Source organism: Lepisma saccharinum, chromosome 27 (assembly GCF_977018435.1).
Source record: "Lepisma saccharinum chromosome 27, izLepSacc3.1, whole genome shotgun sequence".
NCBI lineage: Eukaryota > Metazoa > Arthropoda > Insecta > Zygentoma > Lepismatidae > Lepisma > Lepisma saccharinum.
Genome location: NC_139255.1, coordinates 53,507,908 through 53,528,922, shown reverse-complemented (window position 1 = coordinate 53,528,922; position 21,015 = coordinate 53,507,908). Strand labels below are relative to the sequence as shown.

General features: G+C 38.5%; 2 protein-coding genes across 3 annotated transcripts in view; one reads left to right on the top strand and one right to left on the bottom strand.

The window, feature by feature from the left end:
• spd-2 (centrosome assembly protein spindle defective 2) overlaps positions 1-21,015 on the bottom strand; it is a 126,937-nt gene that overhangs the window by 93,028 nt on the left and 12,894 nt on the right. Inside the window, exon 1 of one of the 2 annotated variants that reach the window (XM_083113021.1) lies at positions 4,385-4,509. The exons of the other annotated variant lie outside the window; for it this stretch is intronic. The gene's annotated coding sequence lies outside the window, so the exon portion shown is untranslated. Of the gene's footprint in view, positions 1-4,384; positions 4,510-21,015 lie in introns of those variants that run through there. 2 annotated transcript variants of the gene reach the window in all.
• On the top strand, positions 10,189-19,147 carry LOC145980134 (uncharacterized). Its single transcript, XM_083113187.1, has 3 exons — positions 10,189-10,197; positions 14,022-14,234; positions 18,277-19,147. The coding sequence occupies exons 2-3, from the start codon at positions 14,031-14,033 to the stop codon at positions 19,066-19,068; spliced, it is 996 nt and encodes a 331-aa protein (XP_082969313.1). The 5' UTR covers positions 10,189-10,197; positions 14,022-14,030; the 3' UTR covers positions 19,069-19,147.

Sequence of the window (21,015 nt, the reverse complement as noted above, 5' to 3'; positions counted from 1 at the left end):
GGTGACAATGCCACCACTGCACCATCATAGAGGCCCCAGAGGATACATATTAAACACTTATATATAAAAAAAATCTTCCCTATGCTACCACAAGCTTTGCAAGGAAAAGAATTACTAAATCCACTCTGCTTCGAAATTGAGAGCTAAACAGGATACTTTCACATCAATTGCAACAAAGATGCGAGACACTTCTAGAAAGCAGTGCCCATTTGGTAATAGAAAATGGACGAAAGAAGTAAGTGTAAACCCTCGAGATTTATGTTGATTTTTCTTTTTAATTAACAGATTTTGATGTTTTATGTAATATAAAATTGAGGAGCGAATTTACAATACCGGAAGTACATATCTTCAATTGTTTTCAAAGTTGGCATACTCACTAATTTTGGCCTCGTAATCACGAATCTGCAGTTAAAATTTGACAATCACGTCTGGAAATTGCAAAATAAGTAGAAAAAAGTGGGTCCTTGAACGGAGTAAACACACTTGATTTATGAAGAAAAAACTATTTCTTTTTGCAATGATTAGCGAAAGTATGTTTATGATGACCCTTAATTTTAACTGTTTTCCTAACCTAACCTTACCATGAATGGTTCGTGGGGCAAACATGTTTCCCACCTTTACGCAATATGCCATTTTCTCACATGCAAATCAACGCTCTCACTTATTGCACAACACTTGAGCAACATTGGTAGCAAGACCATTGTGCAGAAAGGAAGACATTTTCATATTGTTTCCATGTTAGTGGCCGTGGTGGCTCAATCGGTAACGCGTCTGACTACCATGCTAAAGGTCCCGGGTTCGATCCCCGACCGGTTCAAATCCAGGAACTTTTCTAACGATGGAAGCACCCCCGGCACCCACCCAGCGTCGAATAACATGAGTACCTGGGGGAAACCCTGGGGGTAAAGGCGGTCAGGGGCGTGATGCTGATCACATCACCCCCACTCACGACCGGATCAAGAAAGTGTGGGGCATTACCCCCACACCCCCTATACGCCTTCATGGGATGGTGCTATGCACAGGGGAGCACTTTACCTTTTTTTTTATTGTTAGTGTATAGAGAATCATAGCAGTAATTGACAAGGTTATTTTGCAATTTCTAGACATGACCGCCAATTTTTAACTGCAGATTCGTGATTACGAGGCCAAAATTAGTGACCATGTTGAATTTGAAAGCAATTGGAGATACTTCCTGTATTGTAAATTCATACCAAAATTGGTTCCAGCATGCGGAAAACAGAAATAACGGAGATATTTGAACCTAAAGTATGATGCATGTAAGTAAAAGCATGCCGTTCCGGTGCACTTTCGATGCTTTTTATTAGTAACAAAAAACTGTATGCACACTAATAGCATCTGACTACCATGAGAGATACCCAGATGGGACATTCCTTACCAGTTCATATGTTGTTACGTTAGGAGTGCTTAGTTTGGTGGCATTATCATTTGCAAATGTTTTTCACTACAGGCGGTTATTAAGAATTAAAACAATAAAAGCACTCTGATACAGTTTTTTTTTTTTTTTTTTTTTACTTATGCAGGCTATACTTTGGAATCAAATATATCTTATCTATGGTGCCCGGGCCGGGAAATAAATTTTAAATTACACAAAACATCGAAATCTATCGATTAAAATAAATCGACGTAATTCTTAAGGGAGTACAGTCGGTCAAAGGATCTGAAAAGATGGAAACAGTGCAATCTCCGCCGAATGGATTTCTTCATTTTTACAGAAGAGACTACTTATGGAAGTGAGTTTCTGTAGCATTCTGAAATTTCGTGTAGGTATTTTCTTCCATTATGGAATCTATTCGACCGGGAATTCATGTATTTTTGAAGAAAAATATTTCTCCGATGCACAATGACTGTTGCTTGTATTTCCTTCCTCTACGTCAAACGGATGTTCCGTACGTTTCATGATGTAACCCCCTGTCAGTGTTTCCAACCACGCAGTTGTTTTGCAAGAAGTGAAGGTGATTTTTTTTTTTCAAAGCTGTAATGCATTGTTTTACGAACAAAATTTTAACTATGCTTGCCTAACCTAACCGAACCTTGCAGGAAATGCTATCCATAAATGGTTTTGGGGGCTATCCGTGAATGGTTTTTGGGGATACCCGTGAATGGTTTTTGGGGATATCTGTGAATGGTTTGTAGTGATATTCAGGTATTTTTCGGTTACAAAGGTTGGAAACACTGCATACCCACATGATCCACGACGCAACTCAAGCTGTGCCCGCCATATTGTGTGTTACGGAAGCCAAAAAAGGAAGAACAATAATTACTGTAAATGTGAAATTATTTTCGTGAAAAAATCAAAATGCCATCTTAAACAATCTTTCACAATGCAGAATAGGTTAGTACAAATGTTAAAAATGAGGAAATAAACGAGTGAGAGGTGTTTGGTGGAGATTGCACAGGTACCGAAAAGATGATAACAGTTCGTTATATCAGACACACATTAAACATTGTTCAAGGAGTCATTATGCTTTTTACACGAAAACAAACATAATTTTTCAGTCATTTTTTTATTTCTTTCTTCGCTTCTGTAACACACAATATGGCGGGCACATTTTGACTCATGTTGTGGTTATGCACTGTTTCCAACCTTCTTCACCGAAAAATACCTACCATCGTGTTCGTCACGTGTGAAAATTTTACATTATGCACAGGTAGCTGACTGATAGCCCCACGAACCATTATGCACGGTAGCTGACGGTTAGCCCCACAAACCATTTCCAATAAGGTTAGGCAAGGATAGTGAAAAAAAGGGGGTTGGAAACACTGACAGGGGCTTACGTCATCAAGCATACGCAGCATGCAGTTAACTTAGCGAAAGCAATGGCAATTGTGAGTCGGTGAGATATTTCACTTGAAAATTACATGACTTCCCAGTCAAATATATTCTGCGATGAAAGAAAATACCTCAACGAACGTTGGAAAGCTTGGAGAAACTCATTTCCATAAGTAGTTTCTTCTGTAAAAATGAAGAAATGTGTTTCTGATATAACGAACTGTTACAGTAACTAAAATTTTCAAAGCCGGGAAACTTCTGTAACTCGTATATTTTGTAATTGTTGACATTCATACTTACCTATTCTGCATTGCGAAAGATTGTTTAACAAGGGATTTAGCTTTTTTAATGAAAATAACTTCCATTTTCAAGATATCGAGTAATTAACCTTCCTTGTTCTTCCCCTTCCGTAGGTATTTTTCTGTGAAAATGAGTGCTAATGGAACCTAACCTAACTCGCAGGCATACCTCGTCCCCGTGATGGTTCGTGGGGCTACCGTGGATGGTTGACGTTAGCTCCACAAACCATCACGGGGACGAGGTATGCCTACGAGCTTAGGTTAGGCCTGTTAGGTTACATTAGCACTCACATACAAACATGGGCCCAAGTTCCTTTTGTTTTATTGCAATTTCATCATGCTACGAATGCAATTTTTGCATGCTTCGATTTCGATGTACGTCTTAACACATACTGCGGAGTTTTAGCGATTACTGAAGGCTTAGTTCAATATATTCTTTCGTGGTTAGATTAGGCAGGTTACGTTTGGTTCCCTTAGCATTAAAATAAAGTCCCTAAATGCATTCTATTTAGGTTCCGATTTACTTCTACATTCATTCCCACGCTTCTACGATATTTACTGTCGCTTGTCGATGGAGAATATCTAGTCCATGAGAAGTAAATAAAGTTGAGTGGTTGTGAGTTGTTTTTTTCAACATAAATAACTCTTTTTAGAGTCAAACAGTGCTAATTACTTTAAGGAAGGTTCAAATTTCGTGTGATTTACCTCGTGTGACAATGATTTCCAAAATTCTACGATAATTAGTCCTTGTGCTAAGAGAAATCATAAAACAATCGGAACCGTTACCCAAACATGAATTAACGGTGAAATAACTTGACCGATGAGAGAGAACACTTGTACGACCTATCACAAGTCTACATACAGAAACTCAATTACGTAAGTACTTTCTCCTGTAAATTTGAATAAATCCGTTTCCCGGCCTTCAAAAGTTTACCCAAAAAAAACATGCCAACAACATACATAAAACAAAATTACGGTCAGAACAACATTAGTTTTGAAATTATCACCATCCAAAAAAGCCTTCATCACATCCGAGATAGTTTCTACGTCCGACTTTACTGTAATAGTTTTTAGTTGTTGTTGTTTTAACGAAATATGGCTAATTATAGCATTCCCTTAGGTGGTGTGTAATTTGATATAAATATCCATACCTACCAGTAGCTAACAGCATGTTAGTAAAATTTTATGTTGCTACTTAAGACTTGACTGTCGTTATACAGGTGTTCAATGACCGAGGTTATAGAATTGCTAGAACACACATGAATTACATAAAATATTTATTTTAACAACTTACGTTCATTAACACATAAAAGCACAATTATCATCAACACGGTATTACCACTACGTTGAAAATCAAACTAACATAACCATCCATTTACGACGAACGTCAAATAAAACACCCGCTCACCTGCTTAACACACAAACAATGTTGCCAAATCAGGTTAATGGAAAAGATGAGTCTTTGGCGAACGAACGGATCTTTCCAACGAACAATTGATCTAGTTCATCGGCTCGCTTCTAAACAGGTCACGAACGCAGGGACGTCGGAACCGGGGGGGGGGGGGCAACTTGCCCCCCCCACTCATCATCGAGGGGGCATGATAGTATTTTGCCCCCCCCCCCCCCCCGGTCGTGTGCTAAAATTGAGACTATATTTTTTTCCCCATGTAGGTTTCGTTTTAATAAAAAATTGAGAAAATATTTTTGCACTAGTTAAAAATAAAGGTGGATTCAGCTTTCGCTACCAGCAAGAAGTACGTGCAGATAAGAATCGCATCCACGTCTCCGCAAATCAAGTGTAAGGTGGAATTATCTCCTTAGGAATTCGCGGCTTCGGTTTTCACTTTTCCTTTGAATCTACCAAGTTTTGTACGTACAGGTGCGGTCGATGTGAAACAATAAACCCAGCGTATCCCGATTGGAAGGGGGCAGAGAGCAGCTTATTTTTATATATCTTCTCACCTACAACTACAGTGTACGGATGCAAGGACTCCGAACCAGGAAGGGGGGAGAGGGCAGGTGAAGCTTGACCATTCTAGGTAAAAAGTTGGAGGTGGAAAAAATTCGAGACGAATGCATGGCGTCTGACTGCCATGCGGAGACCCGGGTTCGATTTTCGGGTGGGTTATCTAAGGTTGGAATTTTTCCAGCCTTGTTCCCACATAAAGCGGCTCCGAAGCTCATCGAGCCTAAAATCAATAGATACCTGGGGGCAACCCGGGGAGGCGTCCGGAGAGTGGTGCTGATCACATCACCTCCAAAATGTCCGAGATCGAGAATGTGTGTGCCCTACCCTGCCATCCCTTAAATGTGCCTTTATGGCACGGTGCTATATGTGAGAGTAAAAAAAAAAAAAATCACACGTGAACATAAGAACAAATGGTGTTACCTCTTTCTGAGGTCTAAACCTAAGCCATCAGCCCTGAACATGACGTTTAAAATAATAAATCAAAATGGCCAAGAAACAAAAGTTCCTCCCTTGACTTACCAAGTACTAAAATGAAATAATGAAAATATACTTGTTCAGTTTCACCGAACCTATTGCAATGCAAGGCAAGGTTTATATTGGAATCATAGGGCTTTGAATGACAGTACCAACAAAGATTTATGCATATTACTACGCTTATAATCATATGCATAAAATGTTACCCAAGAACTTTACTTTTCGTCAAATGGATAACAAATATTTTTTTTATTTAATAAAAATTCACTTCTTTATCTTTTTGACATTAATCTTCTTGCCCTGAGAGTTGTCTTTATACAAATGTGGACGATCGAAACTACTGAGCCACAGATTAACTGAGTAGGGAGAGATGTATAACTGTACCCACAGGCGTGCGCAGACCCTCTGATTAGGGGTGGGCAAAAGCCCTGATGAAAGTTCAGTCAGGAAAGATTTAAAACTCATTTTATCTCACTGTTTTAGTTTCATTCCATATATACAGATATATATAATTTTTAGATCTAAATTTTTGCAAACTGATTTAATATGGCATAAAAAAAATTGTGGAGCAGCATGGCGTCCTCTTTTACAATTTCTTCATTAAGAATAAAATTGTTCGGCGCCCAGGGCCAACTCCCGCCGCCCCCTAGTTACGGCTCTGAATTTGACAAGAGTGCAAGAAAATGAATTGCGAGCGAAGCGAGCAAGATAATTTTACAGAATGTATTTTTATATTTATAAAATTTGATATCGATGGGGGCAATTGCCCCTCTGTGTCTCTGCACGTGCTCTTGACCGTCTTGAAGTAATAATGCAAGAAAGACGCAAAAACTACTTCCATCTTGAGTATCATTTTGTCCTTCTACTCTTAGATTCTCCTAGTCTTGCTTTTTTTATTACCTCAATGTTTGCCCCCCTAGAATTGATTTCCGTTCAAGGTTGGGGACACGCAATGCCCATTGCACCCCTGTGGTTTCGCCACTGAACCCCCTTCCCCCTTAGTTGCTCTGAACTTTAATCGGCTTGAAAATACTTAATTTTCTTGAAGAGTATAATATCGTTTAATAACGACGGTAAGATTCCCAGTGGCGTCTCGTGGCCTCAAATTTGGCCGGGGCTTATTTTTTAAAGAATTTAAAATATTATGACAATTCACATGAATTACAAAAAATAGGTATTTTCTTCTTCTAGACTACAAAACTGGACTTATTTTTTTAAAATGTATTTAAAAGGTAATAACAATTCATATGAATTACAAAAAAACAGGTATTTATCTTCCTCTAAACTACAAAATTGGACTTTATGAAAAGGTATCCTCTAAATCATTTTCAATGAGAAACGAATGCGATGTACTGATAGAGTTTATGTTTTTAAACTCTTCACTACAATAAAGAACACGAAGTTCACTCTTTACTTTCCCCTCTTCTATGAAGGGATAATATTTGGCACAATTCTTACACGAATCATTGAGAAAATCAGACTTCCTCCAGTCATTGAATTTTGCAGGGTCAACTAAATTGAAACACTCCAGATGTTCAGTTGCCCCAAATCTCTCTTCGGCTTGATGAATAATTATATCACAGCACTCAATAGCGCATGCTGTTTTGTTAACACTGCTCTTTCTTTTCTTCGAGATGTTACACAGAACAGAACTATCATGTGAAGAGTTAGCCAATTTATTCCTAACATCACTGATGTCAGCAACAAATTTGCGAAGATGTTCCTTTACGTGTACCATTGTTGTAATTTTCTTCTGCAAAATATTGTAAAATATTTCGACGAAGGATATTATCCTGTTAAAGACGCCCAAGAAAAAAATGAATTCCTCGTCTTCAAGGAAATGTATTAGTCCAGTTGCTTCCCTAATTGACACAGAATCCCATGAGCTATCTTGCTGAATAATTTCCAAACACTCTATCAGGGCTTCCTTGCACTGGAAAACAGACGACACTACCCTACTCTGGAAATTCCATCTTGTTTGGCATGTTCGTGGTAGCCGTCGATTACATACCTCCTGCAGTAAATCTGTTCTCTTACTAGATGAAGAGAAGAACGAAGAAAATGCAGATAAATTAGCAAAGAAAATTCTGATAGCTGGGATGGTAGATCATACTTGTTGCATTATGAGATTGAGTTGGTGTGCATAACAATGCACAAAATAAGCACACGAATAAATATCTCTTACCAGTTTCTGGACTCCAAGCCGTACCCCTCGGAATGCAGATCCACCATCATACGTTTGAGAAACTAATTTATCTTTTAGTTTGTACTGCTCTAATGCATCTAATATACATTGGGATATCCCTGATTCAGATCTATCAGTCAGTTGCACGAAACCATGAAAATGCTCTACTACTTGCGAGCACTGAAAAAAAAACGAATCACAATAACCAATTGTGTCTTATTGGAAATGTCGCTGGTACAGACACAAACATAGCTTTGTTTACATCCTCCTGGAGGGCCTCACTGTAAACCTGGCACATACAGTCTAACAACTCATTTTGTATCACGGCTGATGTGTATTTATTTACTTTGGATTCCTCTAAATGTTCATGCAAACTGTTATCTAGCTTAGCAATCTCATTTACTAAATCTAGGAAGATGCCTCTGTTTAAAGATTGTTCTCTTTCGTTATGTCCTCGTAGAGCAAGTTCATGTCGACCACAGAATTTTAAGCAATCGATAATTCTATTTAATATATGCCTATTTTTCCGGACTAATTCATTGTGCCTTGTAATTGACAGTCTATATCCTTCATCGATTTGTGTTCGAACATCAACCTTTCCAAACAAACTCAATTTTAACGAGTTTCCAATGTGCGAAGAACTAGTTTCATGTGACTTAATTCTTTTAGAAATATGGTTGAGATCACTTATACCATGAACTGTCCATGAAGCATCACTACCAAACAAAAGCAATTAAAACAAAAGAGAGTTTTCTTGATCTCGCTAGCTGTGAACCACGGTTTTCTGTTGTACCAGTCTGGATTGAAAGAGCGTGATTGTGATTTGTGTTTTTGTATTAATGTAACACTCGGATGGTCAGGACCTAATTGTTTAACAACAAGTTTTTCTTGGTCACTCAATGTCTGAAATGGTGTTGCCAACAAGAAATCCACTTTGTTCATAGCGAATAAAAGCCACCACAACGCTACACTACAACACGCGGGATCGAACGAACGCGACACCACGGAACTAGCCCCGAATCAACATCCAAACCCATAGCCCTCCCCCCTTTCGCTCTCTCTGCTAGCACGTGACCTTCAATGTAGCGTGTAGCGAAGACCACGCCTTCCTCTGCGACGAGCCCCGAGATGATAACTGACATCAATGCCGCTAGGAGCGCTGTCGTATCCATTGCAGCCGACGATGAACTTACGTCGGTAAAAATCGCCTTTTAAAAGATTGTGTGATAGTTATGTATTATGGTGATTGAAAATTACGTCAATACGTCCGTTTTTCTTTAGGGGCTAAGCCCCGGAAGCCCCAAGAGACGAGACGAGCACTGAAGATTCCGCTCCACTAAATTCCTAGGTGAAAGTACAATAATGTAGGAGGGACATGGACGTCTGGAAGGAGGGGAGCAAGGATGGCCACACCTCCCCCTTAGAAATCTAATGTCAACCTAAAAGTATATATTTCAGCACACGTATAATATGATTTCAGTCATAGTAATATATATTAATGCGATAATTTCAAATTCAAGTGGTGTTTTTTGAGGGGGCAACGCTATGCCCCATGGAAAAAGACCTTGCTTGTCCCTCCGTGGGAAAAAATTGAGGACGTGCATGATTAGGGAGGCAATTGCCCCCCCCCCCCCGTGCGCACGCCAATGACTGTACCGACAGTGGCCTGCGGTGACATCGGCACTTAGGGTCTTCGGGTAGCACACACCGAAATGCATAGATTGCAGTGTTGTTTCAATACAGACAAGCTACTTCACGGAAGTAATAATTTAGCACATAACCTGAATTTCATTTATCTGAATCTACAAATATCTGGATCCTCTATGAAGTTTCATTTAAAAATTAAACACAATTTGCATCTAATGTTACAGTAGATCAGTCCTCACAGTCGTAATTAAATACAGAGATACTAAATAATCAAATACCAACTGGAAAGGGGTGTAATTGTTGCAATAAAGCCCCTTTGGACTAAATTTTCTTTTAAAAAATGAGTAAAACTATTTTGCCTCATTTTCGTAGCAAAGTTGACATTCAAAATACTTTTGCAGTAGCCTGGCCTCCGTTTAAAACTTCAATATTGGATATAAATGACACCAAAAGCGTTTAGTCAATGGTGGAAGATTCTATAGGACAGGACAAATGTCAATTGTTTCATAAGCTGCTCTTGCATTCACATGTCTGTGGAAAAAAAGTCAACAAAAGGTTAAGCATGAAATTTCTGTAAGGTATGTGATGATTGTATTGATTCCGAATTTATCTAATTACGTGACTTGTCATGGTAGGTTGGTATTTATATGTAAATATATTATATTAAAAGCTCTTCTGCCAAATAACGAACCCATTAAGGACATTACTAACAATTTATTAGGACCTCGTCGTGTTGTATATTGTGTTATAGTATAAAGAAACTGCATTTGGTAAGTAATTTCTCCTGTAAATTTGAAGAAATCCGTTTGTCCGATACGAGAAATTTACCCTTGTGCGCATACACTGATATATTTTCTTCTCTTCTGAGTTGATTTAGCGAGAAACTGTCCTAGAATAGAATTTTTAAGTGTTTACTCTCCTATATGAGAGAATGATTAATTATATTCATAATGTACAAATCGTTGCTAAAATAGTAGTAGCCTACTTTAAAATTAGGTTTAGAAATTAGCAAATCGTCCATTGAGAATATAAATATTCTATGTCCAATTTTTCCTTTTTTTCAGGAGAGCCGTTAAAGTTTGACATGATATATTTATTGGACCCTTGTTACGATTGTGCTGAAAGTTTGTACCATTGCAAAGGCCTCTCTAAAAATAAGTTGGGTAACAGAATGGTATAGTGAAAACATATTTCACTCGTTTATTTCCTAATTATTTACATTTGTACTTACCTGTTATGTATAGCGGGACATTTTTGATCGTGGGATTATGCTTTTTTTACTGAAAAAAAAGCGTAATTTTTCACATTACAAGTATTTATTGTTCGTTACTTATTCGCTTTCGTTACACACAATATGGCGGGCAAATCTTGACTCACGTTGTCTATCGTCAGCTGATATGCAATGTTTCCAAACTTATTAACCGAAAAATGCCGGACAAACTATTCACAAAACGTTTTTAAGCGAAAATTGATCCACAAACCATTCACGGAAAGTTAGGTTAGGTTCAGTTAGGTTAGGCAAACAGAAAATTAAATTGGAAAAACAAAACCGCTCACACGTCATCTTGTAAAACTACCGCGTGGTTGCTACACTAACAGGGGTTACACAATCGAACGCACGGAACATTTGATTCACGTAGTCAACGGTAATAGTGGCAAGAGTTATCGTGCATCGGAGATACATTAATGCCGAAAAATACATGATTTACCGGCCGAATAAGTTCAACGAAGGGAGAAAACACTTCCACGAGCTTCCAAAAGTCTCCAGAAACTCAGTTCCGTAAGTAGTTTCTCCTGTAAATTTGAAGAAATGTGTTTTCACTATACCATACTGTTACCATAAGTTGTTGTTTGGTTAGGTATTTATATGCTGTAATTCATTATCGAAATTTCAGATAGAACAATTACACGCAACACTAGTTTTGATTTGAGAGTGCCAATGTTATATCTCCCAGATTTAACACTGCATTCTGGAAACGAGATGGAGATGAAACAATTTCATTACAAATTTGTCATTTGGTGGCAAAGTAAAATAAATAATTCATATTTTTGGAAATCAATCAACTACTTTGAATCCACTATTATTCAAAAATTCTTGTCTGTTAACAACAAAAGTAAGAACCGGAGACCACTACCATTGTTAAGCATATTCCCCCACAAGTGACTGAGGTTAGAATGCAAAGGGTTTATCTCATACTACGATGGCGCTTGGTTGAGGAAATTGTAGTAAGGTTTCATTGGCTGTTGGAGTTTGTACTCTTATGGCTGTTTCCAAATTCTGCACTTGAACCAAAAAGACTCTCACTATATCAATATTGGTTGTATGTAGGCATCAGACAATTGCAGAGATGAAACAATTACATCATAAATAGACTACAGTCAAAATATCTTCATTTGTTTACAATTTGGAGATAGAACATTTGCATTCTCAATGGACGAAATATGTAGAATGTTCAGATTTTTTGCAATAATCTCTAGAATCAACACACTTTTCGTACAATTATTGTTGTAGGCCTACACTATACACGCGTACATACACTACTATTGCATGGTAATGTAATTTTCGTGCGAGAACAATGTACATGGGACATCAACGAATCATGTTCCATTCTTTCCATCTTCCTAAACAAAAAGAGTTCTACGGGCGTACATATACGCATATCTGGTAAAACTGTAGAGTTATCAATATAGAACTTGAAAGGAATCAGCATATCTGAACTGCTAAGCCTTGATCTAAACTGAACAAATTGGCTACACTCTGTCCCTGATATCCGTGGAGCAAGCGAATGAAAACAAGTCCTCTGCGCAAGTAGGACTCGAAACGAGAGGGTTTGTCCAATGAACGCATGAGAGGGGAAGTGAGTGCATCGAGGGGAAAACGTAACTGTAGCTACCAACCATTCGCAGCACGCACTGTTTTGCTCCGTGCACTCGTTTTCTCCCCTCCTCTACCGTTGTGCGTGGCCTTACTCCTCAGATTTCCGAGACAGAGTGTAAAATGATTGAATTTAATGTTATGGGCACCAGCACACACGTTATTTGCCCCCGCCACACTACACGGAGACCAGCCTCTTCGAGGGAGATTATTTCCGCAACATCTTTGGCCGTTATGCATCTGAAGCTTCGGAACGAGCCACAACTCTCGAAGCAGCCAATCAAACAAGCGAGCCGCTGACGTCATCTCAACCCAGAACCTATCGCTAAGCCCATTGCTCAGGTTCTGCACACCCACTAGGCTCGCTAGACAGACTCGCCCAGTCTGCTGGAGATGTTCCGAAAGTAATTGGACTCTACCAGTTCAAAGCTGAGGCTGTAAAGGGACGCTCAGCACACAAGGACAAAAGACAGAACAGCATACAGTCCTACAGAGGATTATATTGGCCGTAGTTCCAGACGCCAGAGCCTCGTTGGCTTGCGAAATTACAGTTAGCGGGGTGTACTACGTGGAAGTGAGGTGTTCACATTTGGGTGCTTTCTCAAAAGGTCACCCCTTACACCCCACAGAGTGTAAAGCCCGCATCACACAGAACTGGATTTCCAGTAGGTATGCCCTAGTTGACGCTGGACTGGCTACCAATTTGCTAGTTTTCGCCTGACACGATACTTATCAGCGTACTTGTCGATAGACTTTTGTTCCCATACGAGAGAAGTTGTAATGGCGGCGCGTGATATGTAAACAATGTGTCACTTCACATTTTTAAAACCCGATAACTGTTCAACCGAGAGGAATAACGTTTCGCATAAAGTGTTATCAGGTACAAAACAATGGCGCTGCTTAAATACATACTTTACAACGTTTACTGTACACGTATGGAAGAATATTTTAGTTGTTTCAAATGTAAACACCGTGCACTCAGCATAGATGTTGTAACTAAACGCGCCTTTCATGCTTTATACGTTATACATTGCTGGAGTAACACTCGAAAACCACAGACAAAAGCGCTCCTTTGCACACTCACAGATTATCTTTACATGGCGAAACTTTGCTCTGATTGGCTGTTCTACAGAATCCAGTCGAGGAAAGCAAGTAGCAATTAGAACATGTCCTATTCCTCCAAACCAGTCAAACAGTCAGCCAGGCGGCCATGATTGCTACCTAGAAAGTTAGTTCAGCGCTAACTAGGGCATTCCTACTAGAAATCCAGTTCCGTGTGATAGGGGCTTAAGAATCGAAACCAGTAACCATATAAATCTTCATCGCATTTCAAATACATTTGTTACCAGTGGCGTATACTGAGAACAATATCTGGGCTATCTCCCTATGTCACGTGGTCCTAGGCTATGAATAGAAATAAATTTACCAACTCCTAAGAAATCAGGTTGCCAACTCATAAGAAATCAGGTTGCCAACTCATAAGAAATATGGTTGCTAACTCATAAGAAATCAGGTTGCCAACTCCAGAATCAGCATCATCATCTCACTGATATGAATAATATTATTTACAATTTGTGATCGATTTTTCTCCTGTATTTTATTCTCTAGACTTCAGGCTTCGCAGATAGCCTAGCGAGTCTAGAATATACGCTCCTGTTTGTTACATTTAACCTTACCTTCCCGTTGTCATCAGCCGTTTTTCGTGCAATATGATTAGATATTAACATCGATAGGTTGCGCAATTTTGTTATTAATAATTTATTATATCTGTTTCTTTTCAGACTTACAAAATGTCAGTGGAGAGACTTATGAGCACTAGACAAATTTGGAGACCTCCAGGCTGCGTTCATTATGATTCTAGGATAAGTCTATTAACGCCTTTATATGACGAGCAGCACATAAACAGGAGAAACTATTTCCACAAGAAAATCCAACATGCGAAGAGTAAGCTAGAAGAACAAGTGAACGCATTTAATGAATGTATAATATTAAAGGTGTGTAATTCATCTCGTATGCATATCTTGTAGTACACGTACGCGGTGTTCGAAGCGATCCCCTAGCTAGGAAAATTTACGCAAAGCATCCTCCCAGCTGTCTCACTATTACTATGGGTCCCGGTTTCGATACCCGGAAGAGGCACATAGTGGTTCGGATCCCACTTTAAACTGTAGATCTATCTCGTAGTTCCGATTAGCCTTTCTGTGCATAAAGTGGATTTAAAAAGAAAAACTCAAACACAAACTGAATCATTATTATCATGTTAAACCATAGGAGCATCACCTAGTTATCCCCAATGCTGGAGCCAACATCCCCCAAGCTCCAGCTAACACTTTCCACTTCAAGCATTGCTGACATTAATTTCAGGATTTAAGAATGTGTCAAAAATACATTAAGTTCACAAAAACAATCGGAAAACATTAGAAATATATGTTCCTTGTGGTTAGAACTTTATCGACGGTATGTGTATACCTCAATAAGAACTACTTCTTCTTGCACCTTTTCAAACAACTAATCTTATTACAAACTAATAATGATAACAAACTTTAATTTTTATTATCACTATATTATTATTATACTGTTGGATTAATTCTTTCCAATTAATTGGCGATGCAGCACAACTGTGTTTCTCTATTTTTTAATTGTTATACTATTATTATTCTCAAATGCATAATTATTTTATTTTGTTATTAACTTTTACGCGGGTCGTCCAAGAAATATCTATGAAAGTTAGGAACAAATTTTAGTCGCAAAGTTCACATTGTGTGGCCTGTCACATAAAAATATAGTTTTTGAAATTTTGAAAACTATTTATTCTTTGAATTAAGTAATTGAAAAGACCTGGTTCCTATATTTTACACACACTTTTTCGAGAAAACGTTTTTTTTTTGGGGGGGGTGTTTTGATTATTTCGTTGAAATACTAATAAACTGATCTTTATTGTGTTTTCGACTCTAAAGATATGCTTTTTGTTTTATCTCATTCGAAATGAACGGTGCCAATTTTCACAAAGTGGGGGTTTGATGATTGATTGATTGATTTTTTTTCAATTCATGATCATCACATTGTGGAAAACAGACCGAATGAAAATGATGAACAATTCGTCTACTCTTTCTTTTGCCATTGAGTGTACAAACTGGGGCTATCCCTTGCTCTGCTCATTTGGCAAACTGCCAGCAGAGCAAGGGATAGCGATATTAAATCGCTACCTACATTTCGTGGTGAGGGGTTACCCACACCCCCATCCTTTTACACTAGGCCCTTCAAGCAGGCCCGTAGCCAGGAATTCTTAGTAGGGGGGGCAAAGTCAATCACAGAGGGGGGCAAATTTTTAATATATTGTGTCGCATTGGCAGATATAGCATGGTGCACTTGCCCTCTCCCCCAAAAGCTATAAGTAACAGGAAAGGGATGATATCTTGAAACTCCAACGAACAAAAAAAGTTCGAGCAACATCAAATAACAGTATTTCGAGAATGACCTTTCCGGGCTGCCAAAGAATACAAAGATAAAGTCTAGTCGGGACTGTATCTACTTGATATTTACAGGTCGATAATGTTAATAGACGATTAATATGTACCAACAGCTTTGAGTTTCTCTGTAGAGCTGATTAAGGGAGCTTTTTACAAATCGTGCTTCATAATGTTTCCCTCTAGTTTCCAGTATGCAAGATTTTTACGCACAAAGGAATCTAATGAGAATCCAACTACAAATTTTGTCGCTTTTTAACCAAAATAATAAATGTGAAACACTATCACGTTTGCATCATGTTTGATACTAACTAAGCTGTCCTACATCTTTCACCAGCCAACCTCTAGGGTGGGATGGTTACACAACGCACTACGAAGCCAAGGGTCCCAGTTTCGAGCTTGGGCAGGAGTGTTCTTTGTGAGGAGAGGCGCAACCACTGGCGTACGCTACAGCCCCCTCATAATTTTTGAAAAATTGACATTTTCAAGTAAAAGCACCATAAACTCTGGAAAAACCAGAGTGGTAAATTCAAGCCCTATAAAATTATCCTCAGGTGACATTTTTGAGAGTGGAAAGTTGTAAATATACGATATATCTTATTGTGTATGCCGCCCACTAGAAAGCAGTCAGGGATGCCAAATTTTGAAAAACATTGGGTTCTTATAAGTTTCAAAAATCTCAAATTCTCCCTTCCACGCACCATACTCGCTATTTTAAAAATATTATTTATTGATTTTAATACGAAAATATATAACAATAACAAATATAATAATAATAACACGACAAATTCTTAGGTGCGCTATGTTTCCACGGACCCTTATAAGTTTGCGTCACTGAAAGCATCCACCTATACAATTCCAGCCCCTCCAGAAAGAAAATCCTGCGTACGCCAGTGGGCGCAACCAAGAATTTTTTGTCTGGAGGGGGGGGCAGTACCAGGACAAGCATGCAAATAATAATAATTTTAATATAGTGGTGGTAGTAGTAGTAATAATAGAAGCATCAAAGATGTTACTAAAAATCGCGCAAGAAGGGGTTAGAAGTCGGTGCTAAAGCATTTGTGATGGAACAAATGATTTGAAAATGTTTTTCCAACACGTTCAATTTCACATTAGCTAATACTGGAAAACAAACACACAACTGTATTTTTGAAAGACACAAAATGCATGATGAACATAATCTTATTTGTACATATGACATGTATCACTTTCATGTAAAACATATATTTTATTCATGCAACATGGTACGAAGTAAAATAAGAAAATACATAAGTATGCAACATGTTAACGCTAAATTGTGTATGCATTCAAAGTTTCTTTAATATATACAGTATATTATTTATGAGAATACATTAAATACATTACATAATTAATTTATCCGCCTCATAACAAGTCAACAGTAAAAATAATACAAATTTTGTCTCTTTTTCCTCAAAAGAATTATTCGTGCATTTGAAACAAAACTATTTATCAGCAACAGTCTGAAGTAGCTACATATTTGATCTTACTTCTCTCTCGGGTAAATGAAGAATGCATTATAGAAAACAATCATATTGGGATCGATGAGAGCAAGAACATTTTTAGATCCAAATTTTTCAAACTGAAAACATATTGACTTATTAGGGTGCAAATAATTTCACAGGGCACCATGGCACTTTCTTTAACACATTTTTTATTTCATTTAGACTGTTTTGGCCCCATAGCTATGGCTCTGAACTTGGACTATAACAATAGCAGATATTGCGAGCGAAGCGAGCAAGAAAATTTTATGAAAATTTGAAACCAATGGGGGCAATTGACCCTCTGTGCCCCCCCCTGCAAGTTACCTTGCCCGTCTGGAAGAAAAAACTAATTCCATCTTGAATATCCATTTGTCCTATTATTCTTAGATTCTGCTAGTCTTGTTTTTTTTACTTAAATGTTTGCCCCCCTAGAATGGACTTCCGTTCAAGGTTGGGGGGACAATGCCCCCTGCCCCCTGTGGTTGCGGCACTGTTTGTGAGTGCCTCTTCATCAATTTCACGTCATCACTCATTGTCGCGATTAGCTAGAAGTGGCAGAAAAGCAACGCTAAGTAACAAAAATTAAATATCCATTCCCCCGCTCTACTGCATGAATCACTATTACCAAATGGTAGACTTGGGAAACAAAAAATTAAGTAGTTCAAACTTCATAGCAACACATCCAAGAAAAACATTCAAACACATTAGGCACCTTTAATATAAGACTTCTCAAAATGTCATAACTATTCTAGATACTGAAAATTACGAAATAATTTCCCGAAGTCTGAATCAGGCAGGGATCCCCCCCCCCCCAATCCTAGTATGACATTATTAGGAATCCCACATACTTAATTAAATCACAAAATCAATAAGTGTGTTTGTTAAGTTGCTACAGTAATACAGGATATAATTTTAAAGATTAGTGAGAATACCAGGTTGGATTGTGTTCTGTATATTTCACAGGGGGGGCAAAGCAGGCTCTCAGGGGGGGCAGTTGCCCCCCCTGCCCCCCCTCTAGCTACGGGCCTGCCTTCAAGAGTGTTACAAACTGTGATTTTATATTCCAGAAAAACTTGGAGAACCATAAAAAAGAATATGGCCGGTTAATCCCGACAATCCACAATCTGGCTTTTCAATCGAAGCTCTTGAAGGAAGAAGTGGTCAAAAGTGAAGAAACAGCACACCATCAAGTTGTCGATCTGGAGGATGAGATCATCGGTTTGGCAGAAAAGAGGAAGGAAGTGGAGAAGGTTGTTCAAGAGCACCTGAAGCAAGTACAAAGGCATTATCATGTTCAGATTGCAAAATTGGAAAATTCAACGAACTGGCTAGGAAAAAGAAGCAATCACCTGAACAAGGAGCTGAATGATATCCGTGCCCAGATTGAAAAGGTTGAGGAGTACCGAACTGTAAGGTTCTACACTCTTGACACTGTGCTTTGTCACAAAGAAAACCTCATCGACAGTGAGAACCAGGAATATGAATATAAACTTGAAACCTTAGTGTCAAAGTATCAGAAGGACATTAACAACCTCAAAAGTGAATACGAACGAGAACTTTCAGAATCGTTAAACATTCCACTCCACGCATTCACAGACGATTCCAACTATAATTGGTCAGAAATTTGTAGAATCCAGCGAGAGAGTGAGAAAATTAGTGACACGATAAACGAACTGTCAATTAACAACCTTGTTTTGAAGGACACTATAGATAAGCTTAGAGTCGAAATTAGGAAACTCGTATCGAGAAGGAAAAATCTTGATAGGATACCTGTTAGAATCAGACAAAGCTTCACATCATCCTGCTCATTCTCCGATAAGATTGAACTTAATATTACCAAATCAGCATTTGTTACTTGATATTTTTTTCAGCTCTTGTCCAACGTTGTTGTTTGTGCTTGGTCTTGATTTTTAAGAATAACATTTAGTAAAATGTACATGTAAACCGACTCAGTTTTTATTCTCCGGAGGTGTACAAGGGGTGCGTTCCAGAAGTCTTAACGAAACCAACGACTTCAGCGAAGATAACTCAGCTCGTGAACCTGGCAGGCGGAGCGGAAAATTTCTACCAGTGCCGTCTCGTCCCTTGGGGCTTCTGGGGCTTAGCCCCTAAAGAAAAACAGACGTATTCACGTAATTATCAATCACCATAACGCATAACTATCACACAGTCTTTTAAAAGGCGATTTTTACGCACGTAAATTCGTCTGTTGCAATGGATACGACAGCTCTCCTAGCAGCATTGATGTCAATTATCGTTTTCCGCGGGAAGTCGCAAAGGAAGGCGTGGCCTACACCCACTTACGCTACAGTGAAGGTCACATGCTAGCAGAGAGAGGAGGGGAGAGTGCAATGGATTTGAGTGCTGATTCGGGGCTACTTCTGTTGCATCGCGTTCGATCTCGGGTGTTGTTCTGTAGTGTTTTGGTGGCTTTCATTCACTGTTTGAGTGAGTTTGGCAGGGTTGATGTTGAACACAAATTGATGAAGGACATAGGCTGTCAATTACAAGACACAATGAATTTGTCCGGAAAAATAGGCATATATTAAATAGAATTATCGATTGTTTAAAATTCTGTGGTCGACATGAACTTGCTCTACGAGGACATAATGAAAGAGAACAATCTTTAAACAGAGGCATCTTCCCAGATTTATTATCCCTTCATAGAAGAGGGAAAACTAAAGAGGGAACTTCGTGTTCTTTATTGTAGTGAAGAGTTGAAAAACATAAACTCTATCAGTAGATTGCATTCATTTTTTATTTAAAATTATTTAGAGGGTACCTTTTCAGAAACAGTAAAAATGACAAACATAGTTTTAATAACTCCAGTGGCAACAGCTGAATCTGAACGATGTTTCAGCACATTGAAGTGTATTAAAACGTGCTTAAGAAATGCAATGGGACAAGACAGACCAAATGCCTTGGCACTTGCTTACAATAGAGATAGAATACATTTCAAACATAGAGGGCTTCAACGAAAAAGTAATAACAAAATTTGCTGAGCAGAAGAACAGGAGTCAACGTTCGTAGAAAGGTATGTTTCACAACAATACCTGTTTCTTTTGTAATCATGTGAATTGTCATTATATTTTAAATTATTTAAAAAAAAAGTCCAGTTTTGTAGTTTAGAAGATAAATACCCGTTTTTTTGTAATTCATGTAATTTGTCATTTAATTTTAAATTCTTTCAAAAAAGTTAGTCCAGTTTTGTAGTCTAGAAGAAAAAATACCTATTTTTTGTAATTCATGTGAATTGTCATTATATTTTAAATTCTTTAAAAAATAAGCCCCGGCCAAATTTGAGGTCACGAGGCGCCACTGGTTTCTACATAGCGTCCAGCGGAAGGCATGTCCTTCTGGCATCAATAATCTCTACTGCGGGCAGTGTTACTAATTTTAATCGCATTTTAAAACCTTTGATTAACAAGACTGTGTGATAGGACAAATTTGAGAAGTAGGTGTCATACACGATATCCACCCTATTTCTGTTTTTCAGACCCATAACCACTTTCGCAAATGTAGTTGGAAATCCTTTAGGAAAAGAAATCGTTATGACAATATAGCAGTAGCGGCGATTAGGGGGGCGAGGGGGCAGTTGCCCCCCCACACTTTTCGCCACTTTGCCCATACACAATGCTAAATCTTATGTACAAAGTTAAATATACTGTCAGTATATTTAACTTTGTCAATGACAGCTGCGCCCATTGGCTCAATGACTCCACGTGCAGCAGACGAGCAGAATGACAGCTGCGCCCATTGGCTCAATGACTCCACGTGCAGCAGACGAGCAGAATGACAGCTGCGCC

Coding starts and splice junctions, on each gene's coding strand:
- LOC145980134 (XM_083113187.1), top strand. CDS start 14,031: ATGTCAGTGGAGAGACTTATGAGCACTAGACAAATTTGGAGACCTCCA. Junction 14,235..18,276: donor ATGAATGTATAATATTAAAG/GTGTGTAATTCA, acceptor TTTATATTCCAG/AAAAACTTGGAGAACCATAA.